This window comes from Giraffa tippelskirchi, chromosome 6 (genome assembly GCF_054371585.1).
Source record: "Giraffa tippelskirchi isolate mGirTip1 chromosome 6, T2T-mGirTip1v1.2.pri, whole genome shotgun sequence".
Taxonomy (NCBI): Eukaryota; Metazoa; Chordata; class Mammalia; order Artiodactyla; family Giraffidae; genus Giraffa; species Giraffa tippelskirchi.
The window spans coordinates 18,839,878-18,861,119 of record NC_137280.1 but is presented as its reverse complement, the minus strand read 5'-3'; the positions used below and the strand labels follow the sequence as shown (position 1 = coordinate 18,861,119).

The 21,242-nt window shown below is 38.2% G+C and overlaps 1 protein-coding gene across 2 annotated transcripts in view; it reads right to left on the bottom strand.

The window, feature by feature from the left end:
• Nucleotides 1–358: 358 nt before the first annotated feature.
• Nucleotides 359–21,242, bottom strand: part of ATP6V1C1 (ATPase H+ transporting V1 subunit C1) — a 40,431-nt gene continuing 19,547 nt past the window's right edge. For both annotated transcript variants that reach the window (XM_081503543.1, XM_081503542.1), the window contains exons 4-13: nucleotides 20,142–20,227; nucleotides 17,355–17,449; nucleotides 15,519–15,610; nucleotides 14,144–14,242; nucleotides 10,709–10,777; nucleotides 6,492–6,584; nucleotides 6,306–6,399; nucleotides 4,260–4,357; nucleotides 2,675–2,801; nucleotides 359–1,273 (exon numbers count right to left, since the gene is read on the bottom strand). In XM_081503543.1, coding sequence (XP_081359669.1) covers nucleotides 1,178–1,273; nucleotides 2,675–2,801; nucleotides 4,260–4,357; nucleotides 6,306–6,399; nucleotides 6,492–6,584; nucleotides 10,709–10,777; nucleotides 14,144–14,242; nucleotides 15,519–15,610; nucleotides 17,355–17,449; nucleotides 20,142–20,227 — 949 coding nt within the window. In that variant the 3' untranslated portion in view covers nucleotides 359–1,177. The remainder of the gene's footprint in view (nucleotides 1,274–2,674; nucleotides 2,802–4,259; nucleotides 4,358–6,305; nucleotides 6,400–6,491; nucleotides 6,585–10,708; nucleotides 10,778–14,143; nucleotides 14,243–15,518; nucleotides 15,611–17,354; nucleotides 17,450–20,141; nucleotides 20,228–21,242) is intronic.

The following is a 21,242-nucleotide window of genomic DNA, read 5'->3' as shown; positions in this document are numbered from 1 at the left end:
TTCTGACTTAACAATATACAATTTTGAAACCAAACGGATTTAGGAGGCTAATTTTCTAGATGGAATATGATCGTTTAGAAATGCCCTTAAAATGTAAAAACCTCTTTCATTTACAAGCCTGTGAGGACATAATAAAGGAGGCACTGCCACAAAACCCGCTTTCAAAAGCTCACTCAGGACATTAACCTAAGTCTCATTTCAGAGATCTATAAGGCTAGCCAAAAAAAAAAAAAGGCTAGCCATGCCTCTTTTCAAACTGTATCAAAAATAACATCAACATCAAGATGAGGGCAAAATTAACAATCTTAAAAAACAAACATACAGTAAGGACTTAAGACAAAACAAACGACTAAAGCAGCAGAGTTCTACTAAACTTTATTCAAAACTGGCCCTACTTCCTAATTGAGGTACCCCAAAGTCTAGTGTGCAAATATAAATACCCATCACATGTTCAAAAATAATCTTCCAATTGGTGCTTGGACCTAGATTTGGCACACTTGAATCATCACGCAAGTCAGCCATGATGGTCATCTCTTGGTATATATAGCACAGTCCTGAAAGCGGCACAGGGAGTTAGTGATGACACCGTTTATTAAGCTCTCAAACTGAACTGTACTCTTTGGAAGTTAGGCACACCACAACCCACCTTTGCACAGGTAATTTTATTCTCTCCTGTGAGTGTCAACAGTGCTCAGAGATTGTAATTTGAAACATTCAGAAAGCACATACCTGAATATTGTCACATTTCTTTACATCACTATTCAGTAACTATTAAACAATTATGTCTACTAAATACAGTGAACAAAATGGCATAACTGTTTACACCATTCCCTTGTAAACAAGGCTTTTGTCACAACAGTAACAAATGGAATTAATGCAGACCACAATATGGATGAGGAAAGACCTTTTTAAATAAACTATTCAGTTCATAAATAAACTCTGATTTTTTTTTCAGTACACATTTACAGACCTGATCAATAAAAAGAAACAAGACATATAATTTCCTTTTAAAAAGAAAATGTTGTGAAATGGACCTCTAGGAGAGAAGGCGCCTAGGAGAGGAGGTGAGAAGCAAGCAAGGGGTAAAACAGAGTTAAAAGTGCGGCCCTACTGCAGCCTATGTCTGTTAGCAAACACCAACACCGACACGAGGACAGGGCTGTCTGGAGGGCTCATTTTACTTGAATTCCAGCAAGTTGCAATCGATCTTATAGTACACATAGGGGTAGTATTCCTGTTGACTCAGGTTTAAGCCTGGAATATCCATAGGAGCCTATGGAAAAATCAGATGATTATTCAACTAAGTACTTAGAGAAATGAAAAAAGAGAAAGAAAAAATATTACCATTCACAGGCATACCTTGGAGATAGCAGATTCCAATCCAGACCACCGCAATTAAGCAAGTGTCACCATAAGCCAAGTCACATGAATTTTTTGGTTTCCCATTGCATATTAATGATATGTTTACACTTACACTACAGTCTACTAAGTGTGCAATAGCCTTTTGTCTTAATAAACAATGTACCTATCTTAATTTAAAAAATAGTTGATTGCTAAAAAATGAGAACCATCATCTGACAATGCACAGTTGCCACAAACCTTCAATTTGTAAAAAGTGCAGTATCTGCAAAGTTCAATAAAATAAAGCACAATGAAATGAGGTATGCTTGTACCTTCTTAATGAACTGGGCTAAGTTTATACATTTTTCCTAATTTAATCTGAGTTTGACATTGTAACTCCATTCTGCAAATAAGGAAACAATCTCAGAAAGGCTGACCTGCCCTGGGAAACAGAGCAAGTGAGTAGTAATGCCAGATTCAAGTACTCGGCCCTCAAAGCCTGTGTGGGTTTAACCATGACTCCACTGTCCTTTTCTATGCATACTGTATAAAAATACTTTTTTAGTCTCAGGCTTGGGGTATTGAGTTTATGAGATACAAGGCTTACAAAATGATGGATAAAAATAAAGCAACTGTGATTTTTACTGATACCACTTAGTATGTATGCATGTTATAAGAATTTACTGGTATGAAATTATGCATTAGTTAGACTTCACATATAATCAACAATTCCACAAAAATTTAGAGTCATTTCCTCCATTTTCTTCCATTAAAAAACCTTGATTTTTCTTCCATGGGTTCTAACTAATGCACATGTGAAATACTGCCATTCTAAACTAGAGGAAAAATATCAGCAAGGTATTTGCAACAAAAATATAAAAGCCTGCTACAATTTTAAACAACAGCAACAACAAAAAGCACACATTTTTGTATGCATAAATGTTCATACATTTCTGTTTTAAAAAAAGATATAAACATACACCATTTTAGAGAAATGATAATTCCCTTTAAAAATGCTCTACTGACTCTGCTACTTCTACCAAATAAAGTTACAGTAGTGACTTATTTTCTTCCTCTCTGCAATCTGTAATTCTTGTAAACAACTAGTATCATTGCTTGTGTGTGTATTTCTGCAGCTATAAACATCAGATCTACAGCAAAATAATGACTGGCTTTTAGAAATACCAAGAAGCAACTACTATAAAATGGGGTAAGCAAGGTAAATTATTTACTAACAAATTGAGAATATTAAAGCAATTAAATAACATCTTCTTCCAATAATTTTTTCTGAAATTCATCCAGTTCCTATTCTACCAGGCTAATAAATACTTACATCAATAATGGCTGCTGCGCTGCTGTCTAGATGTTTATACAATTCATATAATACTTCTCTTAGTTTCTTCATTGTTTTCTTATTGGGCTGAAGGAGCATTGCTTGGAAGTTCACTGGCAAGCCATACCTTATAAGGAAGCAGAAATACAGGATGTAACACAAGCAAACGTATGCAGAGATTTTCTGTTTAAAAGCAAATATTCTCATACTCTTCTTTAATCACTGTTAATGGGGAGAAGGTGCCTCATTTTAATAACCACCTTTACAAGTTCAGAAACTCACACCTTCTCTGGTCCTCACTGTCCACTAGAAATCTTTAAAATGAGAGCCAACTGTCTACTAGGAATTACTTTTAATTACTCTTCAATTTTCAAGTAATTTATGACCACCCTCAGCAGACAGTGATAATGTGTAAATTTAGTACATTGTCTCTAGGTATATGCAGGGAATTGGCTCCAGGACCCCTGTGAATACCAAAATCCAAGGATGCTCAAGTCTCTTAAATAAAATGGTGTAAGATTTGTGTATAATCTACATATATCCTCCCATATACTTTAAATCATCTCTAGGTTACTTATAATACAATGTAAATGCTATGTAATTAGTTGTAAATAAAATGCAAATGCTATGTAAATCATTGCTGCTGCTGCTATTGCTGCTGCCACTATTGCTGCTGCCAAGTTGCTTCAGTCGTGTCCGACTCTGTGCGACCCCACAGATGGCAGCCCACCAGGCTCCCCCGTCCCTGGGATTCTCCAGGCAAGAACACTGGAGTGGGGTGCCATTTCCTTCTCCAATGCATGAAAGTGAAAAGTGAAAGGGAAGTTGCTCAGTCGTGTCCGACTCCTAGCGACCCCATGGACTGCAGCCTACCAGGCTCCTCCGTCCATGGGAGTTTCCAGGCAAGAGTACTAGTGCCCAGTAAATTGAAGTTTTGTTTTTTAGAACTTTCTGGAATTTCTTGTTCAAATATTTTCAATCCACAGTTGGTTGAGTCCATGGATTTGGAACCCAAGAATATGGAGAGTCAACTATTGATTCCTTCACGATAATAAAGAATATGAAAAAAAAATGCATGAGATTACCCATCTACTATGGAAATTCAAAGAAATTTACAAATAGCATGATGGCAGATAAATATTTTGAACTATTTCTAATATGAGCAACATGTACAGAGCATCACAAGATGGTTGAGATTTTAAGTATCTCAAAGTAATAAAATATTTTAGGCTACTGTGAAACGAGGACTTCAAATAAGGTATACTGTGTATCAAACTACATGTAAAATATGTGATAGGACTTTTAAACAAACACTGACTAATATTCATAACCTATGTTTAACTTAAGCACAGAATATGGAAAGAACCAGAGCACAGCAGCATGATCTTTTTCTAAACTCGGTATTAAGGGCAAGACCAACATGCACGTCATAAGCAATATGATACTGACAATCTCTCCCTCATGAGTAGCCCTTTGGTTTCTCCAAATCAATTTCCTATTAGCAGACTGTGTTTAAATAAAGAGGTGCAATGTCAAGGGATCTACACATTCTTTAGTTCCAAGTTTCTCAATTGGCTTTCTTTACCTCAAAACAGACTCAACAAAAACCCTCAGAGCTTTCACATGAATCCACGCAATAAACGCCTCACTGAAATTCACTTTCAGCCACCGTACCAGTGGTCCCTATAGAAAGAAACAGAGAATCACCACAAATTTGGTCTTGAAAATGGCAGTTAGAAATCAAGTATTTTTAAAGGAGTAACTATCCAGTAAGAACCTTAAGGAGAATTCAATCATATTATGTGTCTGTGTGCTCAGTTGCTCAGTCATGTGCAACTCTTCGCGACCCCATGAACTGTAGCCTGCCACGGTCCTTTGTCCATGGGGATTCTCTAGGCGAGAATACTGGAGTGGGTCGATATTCCCTTCTCCAGAGGATCTTCCCAACCTAGGGATCGAACCCATGTCTCCTGCAGTGCAGGTGGATTCTCTACCATCTGTGCTACCAGGGAAGCCCCAATCACATTGTAATTCACTTTAAAAATGTTTCATTATTCTCATATGTTGCATACTTTACCTTACATAAGATGAAAAGGTTAGCTACTACTGTGTAACCTCAGTAGATACAAATATCCATTGACTCTCTTCACTACACAGAAAAAGGCGTGTATGTGTGTGTGGTGTGTGTGTGTGTGTGTGTGTGTGTAGATACAAATATCCATTGACTTTCTTCACTACACAGAAAAAGGCATGTGTGGGTGTGTGTATGTGTGTGTGTGTGTGTATTTTTCTTTTTGGGGGCCATGCTGTGCAACTTGCAGAATCTTAGTTCCCTGATTAGGGATCAAACTCATGGTTGCTGCAGTGAAAGTGCGGAGTACTAACCACCAGGACTGCCAGGGAATTCTCAAAAAGGCATATACTTTAGTGAAAGTCATTTAAAATGATACAGAATATAGAAGTGTCCTATAGATTTGAAAACCAAAGTATAAAAATCTAAATTTACTATCCAATACTGTTAAGCATTTAATACATTCAAAATAGAAATTAATTACGAACAACTTCTCAGGAACAGGAAAAATATGTAGTAAGTCATTTAATATTTCTAGGTATTAGTTTTCTCATCTGTAAAATCAGGGGGTTGACCTAGATCCCTAAAACTTGCTCATTATGTTCTAATTTCTTAATGATTCTATTATGTATTGACAGCATAAATTCTTTATGAACTTACTAAACTATTCAATATGATTCCTAGTACTAAATAAAAACACGTCTTTAAAAGAAACAAACTTCAAACAACTTATTACCATTTCTCCATACTCAAAAGACACACACGATCAGTTCAGCTAACAGTTATTTGGGTAATATTACTAGGCTCATTTGGATACAGCAATCAATTTATGCAAAAAGGATAACAACACAACAAAGTGAAAGTTTCTGGTTAAAATATCTGTTCTTTTAGGGTTTTGGATCTCCCCCTCAACCAGCTGGTTTTACTTGACGTTACTTCATTAGGGTTAGTTTTCGTCCAACTGAGATGTTATGGTTTATAAAGTACTTGGAAATAATTCTAAATGGAATGTGCTTTTGTTTCCTCTTGCATTACAAGAGAAACACATTTTCACTCATCATGTTTTCCCTTCTATACACTCTTTAATCTTCGCAAAAATCCTTTACTTGAGGATAGCAAGAAAGTCAACACTATCTTTCACTCACAATTCCATCCCTGTTCTCCACTGTGCCTAGAACATACTAACTCACCAATGGTTTAAATACAAATTCCTTCAGTAAAAGACTACAGCATTAAAAAAAAATGCTGCCTCAAGAAAATGAAATTTCCTACTGAAAAGAGAGAACAATTACTTAATTAAAATGACCCCTCGCTATAGGGGCATTAATCAAAACACTGTATTTAAAATTAACTTTTGATATGGACTTAGAGGGATTAATTTTAAAATATACATTTTAAGATAACAATTCACAGATCTCAGCTTGCTTAGAGAAAACTCTGACTATTTAATAGAAACAAATAACTAAAATCAAAATCAGAAAAGTTTTTTCTTTTAAAGAAAAGCAGTACCAGTTTTTCTTCTGCTTAACACTGATAATATTAAATATTAAAAACACATACAAATTGCTTTTTCTTGTCAGTAGAAAGCCTGTTCATTTCTTCTTTGTCTGCTTTCATCTCCTCTTCATTATATTGGAAGTCACGGACGATGAATCTAAATTAAGAAAAAAAAGAAAACCAAAATTGTCCACAGAAAGTATAGGTAATCTAAGAAATTAAAAAAAAAATTTTAAATAATAATCTTACTTGTTTTCCCTGGCTTTGTGTCTGAAGTCATCAACTGCCTTCCTAAACAAGGTGACATTACATAGGTAACTGTCTTGGTCCTCTGAGAGAACACTAGAGAAAGAAAGAAAAAGTCCATTTAAACCTTTATATTTATTGCTCACACTCACATTGAGGGCAGAATTCAGAAACGGGGGGGAGGAGGAACAAACGGAAAGGTATGGCAGCCCTCCCTGAACCCTCTGTGCTTTTCACCTGTACTGCCTCAAACACCAAGGACACTCAGTCTTTATGATGTTTTTATTTACAGTGTCTTAACAGGCCCCTGGCACATTTCTTCCTAACCAGCAAAATTAAGCGTCACCTCAGGAAAATCTTCCAAACTCTAAGAACCATGCTTTTCAATCTCTATCAGCAACAGGCCAGCCAAGGACAAACTGTCCAGCAGCTGGTTGGTTTCCAGACTCTCCCTGCTTCCTGGCTAAACACCCTCTTCTCTTTTGGAATCTGAATTCTCTCTTTCTCTCTCCAGCCCTGCCCCCAGAGGCCTGGCCCACCCCTTTTAATCTGTGCCCTCTTGAGACTATCACACTTAGTTCTTGCTCCCAGTGCCCATCAGATCCAAAGCAAGGCAGCTACCAAGTGGGCAGAACTTGATTTAAAAAAGCCTTTAATGATCTTCAGGTTTGCCAGAACTGACTCAGTAATGTGCAAACTGGGATCAAAACAGAGCCAAATCCAACTTGACAGGCGATCTCAGATTCTAACAATATGCCACCAATATCATATTCATCTTTTAAACTGATCTTATAAAATCTCAGCTGATCTTTTAAACTTTAGTCCTCTGCCATTTTGAAGGCCCATGCAAGCAAAGGGGTGGGGGCCGCAGGCGTGGACAATAGCCGATTCTGTGGCACTGAAAAAGATGGAAAGAAGGCTGAGTTACAGTTCAAGATTTCAGAGGTAAAGCCTTTCTAGAGGTTGAGGGTGAGACCAAGGGGGACAGCCTACAGAAACCAAGTGGAGATAACAGTCTGTGAGCTGCAGGTCTGAGTCTCCAAACTCTGCATTCAGTTCTACTGTTGTGTACAAGCAGTAACAGTATATTCTCATCCGTGTAACCAAGCGAAGACGAAACTAAAAGTCAGTGCTTTTCAGCTGTCTCATGGCATTGTCAGTCACCTACATGTGTGGCAGTGCTTCTGGAGCTTACGAGCTCTTCCTGTTCCCTTCTTACCTCTCCAAGGCTCAGTCCTGCCATCTGCTCTGCTCCAATCAACTGACCCATTTCACTGCCAAAGCATCTTTCCTGCTTTTCGTCATAAATTATCTTTGCAATCCCAGCTCCAAAGCACAGATGAAACTTTTCTCTGCCCAATGGCTAGTGTCATTTTTTTTTAAGTCTTCCTTGCTAGCATCCTCTGCTTCTTCTACTCTAGCTCCCTGAAAAAAACAGCTTCTGTGAAGCACCACCAAGTCTGTGGTGCTGTTTCCCACAACAGAGAAAAGGCCAGAGTCAACCAATGATCTGACCCAACTAGTTTATCTGAACAGGCCAAAGTAGAAAGACAAACAGCTAAGCGGTAATTGTGAAACTGTAAGAGAAAAGCACCTCTTTTTGAACAGTTTCTCCAACAAAAAGAAGCGGAACAACAGTCTAGCCTCCACTTCTCTGGCTGTGTGAACTCTGATGCAGCATTTATACATGTCTTTGCACTTAGCTACCCAATAACGGCAGTATTTCACATGGTCCAATCTTTTAAGATTTATGCAGAACATTTTGCAAATAGCTAGATTTTGTGTGTTTAAGTGAAATTATTTCTTTAGGTTTGAAGATGGTCTTTTTCAATCTATTCTTCTTCCTCAAAAGTCCACTTTCATCTTCACTGCTTCCAAGAGTAATCACTCAAGTATTGTACCAAAAAGCAATAAGTGAGTGTTGCTACTTAAAATTCAGTTTAAAATAAGGCACTTAGAACAATAACTAGCACATAGTAATTACTCAAAAATTTTAGTTATTAGGATCAGCAAAAAATCCAGCATAGGTCATAGAGCTCTTTCCTGAACAGTGTATAAAATTTCAGATTGACCCACTAAAACTTGTTTGCCTCACATAAACTAACCATCCTCTTCAGGGCTGGTTGAGTTACTGCTCTGTTTTCAATGACTACTCAAATACCTTTTCAAGGAGGTGATCTGAAATCAGTCTTTAAAACTTCCAAACAGATAAACAGATGTTTTCACTGAGTAAGGAAGGGCTGGGGGTGCTCAGGGGGTCATTCAGAAGATAGGTATTGCCTATACTCAACTGGCAGCATCTGAAATTTTTTCCTTTAAACTACTAAAGTTTATTTTCAAACAATGTAAATCCCTGAAGTAATATTTCTGAAGTCCTTCTTCCCAAGTAAACCTGGGCTTACATACCACTCCCCTGGACTCAGGCTCGGCTCACCACAGCGCAGGAGGACATGCCACGTGCACTGCGTCCCCACTCTCCTCCTCCCCCGCCCCCAAACGTCAAGTCAATCTCTGTGGCTTTAACGGTCTCCAAAGAGCAAGGTTTAAGAACGTGTCATCTGTCCGGATAAACAGCTTCAGAGGAAAACTAGTATCAAGACACCACCTCAATCTTCAGTTTACCATATGAGGGGCCGGTGTGAATGGAAAGCACTCCCCGAAAATGGGAAAAAAATTCACCATGAGCACAAGTTTGTGGTTTTGTTCTCAAAAAGAAAAAGTCAACATTTATGAAACTACAAGATTCATATTACCTTCTACTTTATATATCTTTTCAAAATTATTTCTCTCTTTATTTTTTGGCTGTGCTGGGTCTTCGCTGCTGCGAGGGCTTTTCTCTAGCTGCGGCGAGCAGGGGCTACTCCTCGTTGTGGTGCTTGGGCTTCTCACTGAGATGGCTTCTCTTGCTGCAGAGCACCCGCTCTAGGAATGCAGGCTTCACTAGTTGCCAAGTGTGAACTCGTAGTTGTGGCAACGGGCTCAGCTGCTCCACGGCATGTGGGATCGTCCCAGAACGGGACTGAACCCACGTCTCCCACATTGGCAGGCAGATTCTTTACCACTGAGCCAACAGGGAACTCCTACTTCAGATATCTCATCAAGTCTTAAAAGGACCTCATAATGTGTACAGCAAAGGTGTGATGCTCATTTTACAGACAAAGAAAATGAGGCCCAGAGATGTTAGAAGATTTACCCTAGGTCACACAGCAAGTTGGTAGCAGAACCAGCAAAAGAACTCAAGATCCCTGGGTCCTGGACTCTTTCCATTATACTAAGCTACCTCCCATATGACACAATGAAACTGGAAAAGAAAATATTTCATGGGCCTGGCCTTACTACCACCACTTCTCTACAACCTCCCAGACTTTCCTTTCATCATGCTGGCACCTCTTGAGGGATAATACACACAAAAGAATTCTATGGGGGTGCATACACACTGTACTTCTATTTACTTTGTAAGTATCTCATGTGGAAAGGCAGAATAAGGAAAAGATGATATGCTATAGTGTCATGAGTGCACAACTTGCAGTGAAAAGACCTGAAGTTTGTCATTGGACACTTTTACGGCCATATGCTTTAGGCAACAACTTAACTCTTCTGCATTTTTAATTCCTCTATGAGAAAAAGTATAACAACTGCCCAAACTACTTCACAGAACTGTAGACAATGAATATTAATCCATAAGTTCAAAAATGCTTCATAAATCTTTTTTTCAGAGGAAAGTACAGATTAGGTAGAATCTATGCTCACTGGAAAGTGATAGTAAATATCTGCAGACCAACATGGTACCCTAGTAGCCATTCTGGTATACTTCCTTGACAAGATAAATGGGGAGTTATAGACACACAGTAGGTATGAGATAAGTACTGAAAGAAGGATCTTAAAAAGTTTGTACAGCAGAAAAAGTACCACACCAGAGACCTGGGTTTTGGTTACAGTTCTGCCACTTATGAGATGTGTGACTCTGTGCAAACCACTTCAGCTCTGTGGCCTCAAACTTCCACATCTATAAACATAAGTGGGTTGGTGAGACTGTGCAAAGGCCCTTCCAAGTCTAAAATTATAGTAACTAGAGTTAATATAATTCATTTATTAGGTAAAAAAGATGGTTCCAAAACTGTAAAATTTACCACAAAGAAAAGATAAAGATATTTCCTAATCCAACACCCAAACTACCAAAGGAATTCTAGGAAAGAGCAGGCTTTAAGTCTACTACTTACTTGCTAGACCGTGGAACGACCATTTCAGCTAGTGTTTCATACTGCTTAATCCAGTCATTGTGGTTTAACCTGCAGAAAAGGTACACTTAAGTTACTAGAAGAGAAAAACAAGTCCCACTTCCTGCCAAACCCAGAAAGAGAAAAAAATTATGAGACAAATAGGAAATTCAACTATAGTAAGTATATCTCAAATCTATCTAGCAAAAGAAAAATCAAGTTTCCTACAGAGAATGAATTCAAATGCACTGAGTGGTAAAGGAGGAAATACAGCTCACCATCTCTTACATCCAGTAACTATTGCAAAAGAGGCACATCGCAGAACTCAGTTTGGAAAAGAAGCAAAGCAAAATGGAGATTTGAAATTATTTTCAAACTTTAGGGTTAATTTATGTTACCTCACTAAAAAAAAAAAAAGAAGAAGAAAGCAAAGAAGGAAGAAAGAGAGAAATGAGACAGAGAGAGAAGCCATGCTGAAATCACTAACATTTGTATTCAGTGGCCATTAAGAAGCACTGGGTAAAAGCACCTTTACTGAAAGCACAAGGTACCAAGAAGCATGGAGTCACCAAAGCGACAGTAACCGAGCTGCCCCAGATCACTGTGCGACAGCCTCCTCTAGAGACTACTGGCTTCGTGGGTGTGGCAAGAGATGATTATGTTTGCAATAAAAAATAAAGAACTGTATTGACAGTATTGTAGCCAGGATAATAAATAAGCCATTATACAAGGTACCCTAGGTCTGATCCTAGGTTTCAAGTACAGTGTACAGAAAACTATGGAAACTTCTTGTTTTAACACAAATTTTAAGCAAAGGTTTCATAAGACAAATCTTTTATCTGGGCAAAGGTTATTTCCCTGCATACTATAAAAACACAAATACACAGAAATTCTTCAGAAATGATCAATGTTTCCATACTCTGCAGTAAGCGGGGAAAGGTGAAAATCAGAGGATACTGTCAACACTGTAAATTCAATGGAGGTGCTTTCCCACTCCTTTCCAGGAGGCATCATTTTCCTATATTCCCAGTTTCTAACCAGATAAAAATGGAAAGCGCAGCAAAAGAACTTTATGAATAATGCTGAGAAGAGTCCTCAAATCTCCCACGCCACTTTGGATCCCCCAATGATTTCCTGATAGTAAGATTTCAGTGTGGGTCAGAAATTAAACCATTAACAATGTTTTTTGCCACCCACCCACACATACAGAATTCTAATCTTCCAAAGATTTCATTTTATCAAGATTCAGTTCAGTTCAGTCGCTCAGTCATGTCCGACTCTTTGCGACCCCATGAACTGCAGCACGCCAGGCCTCTCTGTCCATCACCAACTCCCGGAGTCTACCCAAACCCATGTCCATCGAGTCGGTGATGCCATCCAGCCATCTCATCCTCTGTCGTCCCCTTCTCCTCCTGCCCTCAATCCTACCCAGCATTAGGGTCTTTTCCAATGAGTCAACTCTTCACATGAGGTGGCCAAAGTATTAGTTTCAGCTTCAACATCAGTCCTTCCAACGAACACCCAGGATTGATCTCCTTTAGGATGGATTGATTGGATCTCCTTCAGTCCAAGGGACTCTCAAGAGTCTTCTCCAACACCACAGTTCAAAAGCATCAATTCTGCTGCGCTCAGCTTTCTTCACCGTCCAACTCTCACGTCCATACATGACCACTGGAAAAACCATAGCCTTGACTAGATGGACTTTTGTTGGCAAAGTAATGCCTCTGCTTTTAAATATGCTATGTAGATTGGCCATAACCTTCCTTCCAAGGAGTAAGTGTCTTTTAATTTCATGGCTGCAATCACCATCAGCAGTGATTTTGGAGCCCAAAAAAATAAAGTGTGACACTGTTTCCACTGTTTCCCCATCTATTTCCCATGAAGTGATGGGACCAGATGCCACGATCTTAAGTTTTCTGAACGTTAAGCTTTAAGCCAACTTTTTTACTCTCCTCTTTCACTTTCATCAAGCGGCTCTTTAGTTCTTCTTCACTTTCTGCCATAAGGGTGGTGTCATCTGCATATCTGAGGTTATTGATATTTCTCCCGGCAATCTTGATTCCAGCTTGTCCTTCTTCCAGCCCAGCATTTCTCACGATGTACTCTGCATATAAGTTAATAAGCATGGTGACAATATACAGCCTTGACGTACTCCTTTTCCTATTTGGAACCAGTCTGTTGTTCCATGTCCAGTTCTAACTGTTGCTTCCTGACCTGCATACAGGTTTCTCAAGAGACAGGTCAGATGGTCTGGTATTCCCATCTCTTTCAGAATTTTCCACAGTTTATTGTGATCCACACAGTCAAAGGCTTTGGCATAGTCAATAAAGCAGAAATAGATGTTTTTCTGGAACTCTCTTTATCGAGTTCTTTATCAAGATTAACTATGCCCAAATGTTAATTAATACAGAAGGCCCAATCTAGAGATTTCAAAGAATTATCTGACCCAAACTATGTCCATAACCTGTACCTGTTTTTGTAAATAAAGTTTTACTGACAACACCCACATCACTTCATGCACATACTGGGGATGGCTGCTTTCAGCTACAACTGCAAAGCTGACGTGGCAGAGTTGAGTAGCTGTATCACAAACCATATGGCTTGCAAACGGTAAAATACTATTTGGCCTTTTATATAAAAGATATGCTAACCTTTGATCTAATCCAATCCTTTACTTCTTAGAGGGCTTACTTCATCCTAATCAATCATAAAGATTTTTCAGGAAAACAAAGAACTACTTATTTTGAAATATCTAAAAACAGTATTTTTTAAAAAATCCAATGGTTTAGCATTATTGATACTTTTGAACTGTGGTGTTGGAGAAGACTCGTGAGAGTCCCTTGGACTGCAAGGAGATCCAACCAGTCCATCCTAAAGGAGATCAGTCCTGGGTGTTCGTTGGAAGGACTGATGTTGAAGCTGAAACTCCAATACTTTGGCCACATGACGCGAAGAGCTGACTCATTTGAAAAGACCCTGATGCTGGGAAACATTGAGGACAGAAGAAGGGACGACAGACGATGAGATGGTTGGATGGCATCATCGATTCAATGGACATGAGTCTGGGTAGACTCCGGGAGTTGGTGATGGACAGGGAGGCCTGGCGTGCTGCGGTTCATGGGGTTGCCAAGAGTCAGACATGACTGAACGACTGAACTGAACTGAATTTTTTAATGGGTCAACTCTACTAAGTTGAACTTGATTTAGAATCTCAATTTATAACTGACATCTCCATTACCAGGTTACAAACTAAATTCCACTGTATGTGCCATATGAGTGGAGTATATGTTGTTTGACAAAACAAAATGACAGAACAAATGACAAGGTGATATTCCATTTACACTTGGGTTTTGTGGAAAACTTCAAATTACAGTATCAGACACTAACATTTTTCTTGTATTTTAATAAGTAAAAACCTTCTGTAATGAAAAGACATACTTAGGAACTACAACCAGTAATGTGACGAGATACTCTGAGTCAAGAACGAAGTCATCCTTCTTCACAATCTCTGCTAGACTTCGAGTTAGCAAACTCCCTCTGAGGAATAAGAAAAAGATCATTAGGCTGGTAATTATGTGCTTCCATAACACAAGTAAAGAAACAGCAGGCTAAGTATAGTTACATATGCTATACATATATCTGGAGAGGGATTAGCCTGAGTTAACATTTTTATTTGGTAAGAAGCCAAAATTTAGCTGAGTATTTCCCATACCCAAACCCAAAGAAATGTCAAAATTTTATCAGAATTTGCCTCTAGTGTCTCCCTTTGTGTTTGTTTTAATTATTATAACTCAGCCCTTCTCTTGATTACATATATAATGTCTTGACTGGGACAGTGTTACTCATTAGGCATCAATTAAAGTCTACCTCACCATAATTATGAAATCATATCATCTAAGCCCAACCTTTGATTTTCCTCCCTCTCCTTCGGTATCAATTTTGGTTAGTTAACTCAACAATCAACTCTATGAATGCAAGTCTTCATTTGGTCTCCCAGTAGATTTCACACTGAAAATGACTTGCCCTGTTTGTACCTCTTACAGGACAAGTCAATTTTGCCTCTGGGATACGAATGTATGTATACCTTGAAGAGTTAAGTGCTTAAAGCTACACTTGTAGTAGTCATACTACAGTGAGATCAACCAAAAGAAGAGTGTTCTATTTTAAGAAAACCTAACATGAAAAACTGAAACATAAAAACAGATAAAAATTGAAACAGATTGGAAAACAGATAAATCAAAGAATGCAAATTACATAAAAAAGGATTTTTCTATAGAATTCTTTTAAGCAGCAGATAATTGCTATGTAATTAAATTATGATTTAATTTAAAACAATTAACTTTAGATAATTAGTGAAAAATCAGATGGATAAAGGATCAACCAGGACCCAGCTCAGAAGTAGTATGTATGAAATGAGCATAATAAATCAGCCTCACATCTGTTTTGACTAGCCTGAATTAATGAGTTTTTCTCCATGAAGTGAAAAAACACCATCTGACTATAGAAATGGCACAAACTGGAACTTACTAAAACCCCCAACAACAGTTTATCCAGTGTATGCTATGCAGTGGTCCCCGACATTTTTGGCACTGGGAACCAGTTTCATGGAAGACAATTTTCCCATGGACCAGGGAGGCAGGGCCGGGTGGTTCAGGATGATTCAAGCCCATTACATTTATTGTGCACTTTATTTCTAGTATTATTACATCAGCTCTAGCTCAGATTATCAGGCATTAGATTCCAGAGATTGGGGACCCCTGTGCCACAGTGCTTCTCCAATTCTAAATTATTCACATATAGTTGACATGCTTACGCGTTCTTTCGTTCCAAATTCTGAAGATTCCCTTTCAGGTTGTTGTATGCAGATGCTCGAGATTTCAGGTCATTGTCAATCTGAGTCACACCCTTTACAGAAGAAAGAAGAGAAATAGGGAGAATCTTCCTAAATCTGCCTCTACTAATACAATTAAAGTAGCTGTGCTTAAACTTTAAAAAACAAACCCACCACTAGTTCCTGATGTAAGAATATTCTATTATTTTAAAGGCATTATTTTTAAAGGTCATTAAAAAAATAACCCACTTCATTTTTAATAACTATGGGAATTTTCATATAATCTTTTCTACTAAAGATAATGTTTTAGTCTACACGCATTTTCATTATTGTTACTATATTCTTAAACCATGTAAATGAAATCTAGGACACTGATTAAAGACATGGCTAATTAAAAGGTTTTAATATAGAAGTCTGAAGAGTTAATTTCCAAAGGAACGAAATCATACAGAGTTTTGCTGTTTATAACACCACCCTTCTTACACAAAACATTTTTGCAATGAAATTAAAATTTTGCTTCAACTTATTTATAAGTGTTACACAAGCTGATTTTTCAAAAAGGTGATTAAAACTACTAACAATTTAAGGAGAAAAAACACAAAGCAGTAGATTTAACATTTGAACAACTAATTTCAACTTAGCTCTACCATTATCAGCTGTGTGGCACCCTGGGGTAAATCACCTCACCTTTCTGAGCCTGTTTCCTCATCTATAATAGTATCAGGAAGAAGATGACTAAATCTTTGATAAGGATTAAAAGATAATAATGCTCAGTCATAAGAACACCACTTTATATTATCTGACTACTCATTCAGACACGGACACGACTGAGCAACTTCACTTTCACTTTTCCCTTTCATGCACTGGAGAAGGAAATGGCAACCCACTCCAGTATTCTTGTCTGGAGAATCCCAGGGACATCGGAGCCTGGTGGGCTGCCATCTATGGGGTCGCACAGAGTCAGACATGACTGAAGTGACTTAGCAGCAGCAGCATTTTCATTAAATTATTTGACCCTGAGTTAAAATCCTTGATAGACTAATTTATTTACTTTTAACCATAGAGCACAATGTACAAATAAAGTCAGTGGAAGCTAAGGAAGTCTGTCCAAATGATTTAAACTGTACTGTTCATCCTAGCCAGGTCATAGATATGTTGTCAAACACTGAATAGGTCCTTGTCTACTGCCTCATTACAGTTTCAGGTAAAACTTTACATTTTTCTCGCAAGCTCAAGGACTTTGCAACATAAAAGGAATTCTTAGTTTAGTGAGTTCATGGATGGACTTTCAACACCTGCGGACTCCCTGAAACTGTTCATAAAATCTCACAGTATGAGAATACACAGTACGAGAATACGGGCAATTTTTCTGGGTAGGGAATCAATACCGAACGTCAGAAGGCATCAGAACCCATAAAGTTTAATCTGAATCAGTACTGTACATAAACAAACTTAAGTGACCATTATCATATATCTGAATGATTTGTAAATCTCTAATCAATTCCAATTTCTAATTCTATGTGATCTCAGTTATGCTTAAAATTTTTAATTTTAAAGTTACTTTTCTTATTCAAACATTGTTGATACAACCTTTAACTTAGCCACTTAAAAAAATAAACTGCACACGTGGATAATGTGCACGTGAAAGTGTTATTCTTTTCTGACAACTTTCTTTTTTAAGTAAACTTGCAGCGAGTCACATATAATTAAGTTGCCTTGTTAAAACCTAAATTAGAGTACTTAATAGCTAAATACTTATAAAATAAATAGAATCACTATAAATCAATGTGTCCTACCTGTGTCATTTTTTTATCTTACCTTGGCAATTATTTCAGAAATATTTTTCAGGGACTGCTTGATTGGATATTTAGCCATGTCCCACTGAAACCTTGTTATATAAGTAACCAAGTCAACTGAAATAAGGGAAGAAATTAATTACTGAGGAGAAGCAATAGAATTGTTTTATAGTTTGCTACACAGTAATGCCAAAATTGGCATTAAGAAAATCAGTAAAGATATCATTTGTAAAGGTTAAATAAATGTGGGACTGTATTAGGTAACATGGATTAATCAAAATTTTTACCTGTAATTTGACTGAATTCTCTTCTCCTTACTCAAAATTTAATATATATATATAAATGCTCCTTCTAACTTGATGACTTAATAAATGCAATATGCACATACCCATGATACATGGGAAGGTGAAAGAGACACAGAGATTGAGAAACTACTGCCAAGTGTCTCCTCAATAAGAAGAATTGGACAAAAGTATGTTATTTCTATGCAACTTACCCAAACAAATTGAAAATGAACTTGTCTCTTAAAACCATGTGATGATTGTTTCTAGGAGTCTGTATTTCAGTAATATTCAAAACATGGACCTTTTCACTTTCAAAGGAAAAGAATAAAAAATGCAGAGCCAAAGAGAAACTCCACAACTAATTCCCTAGAAGTCTGGTAGTCAAGATGACTTTATCCCTCAAGCCTGATGGGATCAAGGTCAGGGAAATCAAATGTCAATTATAGTTAACTGGCGAAAGTAATTCATATCAAAATATCTTCTCTCCTCAACTTCTCCCAACAGAATACCAGCAAGTCAGCAACATATCTGGTATTTTCAAAAGCAGTTTTGGATGCAATGTCCCCTAGATTGTCACCTCCCCATTCTGCCAAGTAGACTGACTGCCCTACTTCATCAAGTACCTAGAGATCAGCAAAGGCACCTAAGTTAACACATCTAACTCCTGTCCTTCTGCCCCAGCCACACATTAACAGAAACAGTAAGCAGGTTAGGGTTGCTATTTTAACAGAAAGCAAAAATAAATTACTAATTTTTTTTAACTGATTAAGTCCCTACTGAACATCTATGATTTGCAAAGAAAGAAATGAGATTAGAGAAACACTGAATTTAAAATACAGTGACCATTAAGAGTTTAGCCAAACCTCCATACTGCTGCCTCGGCATCCATTTTACGTGGCCAAGTAGCCAGCAGGGGCCTAGAAATCACACTAGGTAACAGCCCTCCTGGCTAACAGCCCTAGATAACAGCCTGAAATCACAAGTAAACATAAGCTCAGCTCCTGGTTCAATTTCCAATACCAACCTGTGATAAGCACTCTCCCCTGCTCCCCAGGGCCTCCCCTGCTAGTGGACCCTTTAGATAAGACCCCCTGGGGCAGGAAATGTCAACTCATTCCAGTATTCTTGCCTGGAGAATTCCATGGACAGAGGAGCCTAGCAGGCTGTAGCCCATGGGGTTGCAAAGAGTCGGACACGACTGAGCATGCACAGGGCTCTTCAAAGTTAATCAAAATTCCTCTTTTCAGTTTGAATTGACCAATCAGGATTTGGCTTGGGAATCCCAAATCACTCCACCCATGGACCCTAATAAAGGTATGTGTCCCAAGTCCTGCTGTTCTTCCTGTCTGCACATTGCCCTGACCTCCCTGCATTGCTCCCCTCCCTCCAGGACCTGTGAGTAATAAACTTCTCTATTTCTCTTTCCCCTGTGGTCATTCATTGAACTGTGGCTCACCATCCTATGATAACCCAGGGCTCTACCTAACAAATGTTCATTTATCATAGTGACCTACCATTGTAGGCTATATAGAACAGAAAGAGAGGAAAGGATTGTTTCTTATTTTAATGACATATCACTAAAGATCCAACCAGTCCATCCTAAAGGAGATCAGTCCTTGGTGTTCATTGGAAGGACTGATGCTGAAGCTGAAACTCCAATACTTTGGCCACCTGATGTGAAGAACTGACTCATTGAAAAAGACCCTGATGTTGGGAAAGATTGAAGGCGGGAGAAGAAGGGGATGACAGAGGATGAAGATGGTTGGATGGCATCACCGCCTTGATGGACATGAGTTTGAGTAAACTCTGGGAGTTGGTGATGGACAGGGAGGCCTGGTGTGCTGCAGTCCATGGGGTCGCAAAGAGTCAGACACGACTGAGTGACTGAACTGAGCTGAATTGAAGATGAAACACAAGCTAAACTGATATTTCAGGAGAAAACAACAAACGCAAGTACAAGTGACAATGATGCAGCTGAAACCATCTTTATAAAGCTATTATTAAACAGAACAAACTTTATTTAAATATTAGTTTCTAGCTACACAGGTCAGTACTAGACTATTCTATGGGTACTAAAGAAATCCCATATGAAACTTGAGAGGAAGAGGCATTACTCTGCAATAAGATTAATAATTTTTATTCTAAAGCTTCTGTAATTGGACACAATTAAATACAAAAGGCTAGAGAAAACTGCAAGTATTCAAACTGGAACAATGCTGAGACACATAACTCAGAAACACACTTAAAAGTGGAACTGACAGGTAGATCCTGGAAAGAACTAAGGTAAATCTTTATGACACTGCTTTTGGAAGGATCCATATAAAAAAAAAAACTATACATTATGTAGGACTGTCTTATGAGAGGTTGTGTTTCAGAGGATAGAATGTAACTGGCAGTATCACCAAATTGTTAATAATAATTCTATTTTAATGGCTTTCTACTGCATTTAATACCCTTATCTACAGATCTTTTTTACGTCGTTCACTTTATTGAAGTCAAAATCAAATCATGAAACATTAGCTTACCTCCATTGGCCAACAGGTTCTCCTGAACTTTATCTTTACTGTCCTCCAACACGTCAGCCATATATTGAGCCACTTTCTTAACCACCCTTAGGAGAAAAAAAAACCAGTGGTCACTTTCAGGAAAACAACCTAAATTCCATGCTACATGATGAACACGTTACATGAACACATGAATTTGACTCTCTTTGTTTCCATTACCCCATCTGTATAGTAATATTAAACAATGGGTCCTAACTTCTAAAATAATGTTAAGGACAAACTGAACCAAGATTTTATTATATGTAAAACTCAACTGAATAACTGTAGTTTTAAGGAGATCACCTGCAATACGTTTATCAAGTCTGGAAACAGAGTAGTGGAAAGCTGGAGAGGGTAAGCTGAAAGAGTGGGCAGCAGATCTCACCGCCCTGCGAGAATAAAGCGGGAAGCAGGAGCTTGCCTTCATCAGATGCGTACTTCCCCTCAGGACAAAAGGGATCAGACAGGCAACAGGAAACAAGCAACAGTGCAATCCTACATTATTATTCATTACCTATTTACTGAACATCTACTATTTGAGATTTGTTTTGTTGTTGTTTAGTTGCTAAATCATGTCTGACTCTTTTGTGATCCCATGGATGATAGGCCGCCAGGCTCCTCTGTCCACGGGATCTCCTGCTCAGTGATAAAGAGGAAACAAACCATGGTGCCAAACTACTGAGGCAACTGTGTATCACCTTGTCAACCCCTTTACTTTATACAGACACCCAAGTATAAAGACAGTAAGTGATTTAGTTCCAAAAGTCACAAAACCAGTTCCTGGCAGAGCAGTGACAGAAACCTGTCACCCTGACTCTGGGGTTCTGTGTTCTTTCCCCGTTTCTTGTCCACCTATGGGCCATGGGGGGATATGTAAGACAAACCGTCTAGCTTCCCAATGCTTAAAATTGAAATGGAGAAACATTAAAACCAAAAAAGACAGATGACTAAATTCAAAGCAAATCTGTGGTGAGTGCCAGCTGAGATGACCAGGTTACAGACAGAGATGCATAAAGGAAAAAGATTTCACTCCCAGCAGCTGTAATCAAAAAAGCATAATGGATCAAGAGCAGGGCAGCGAAG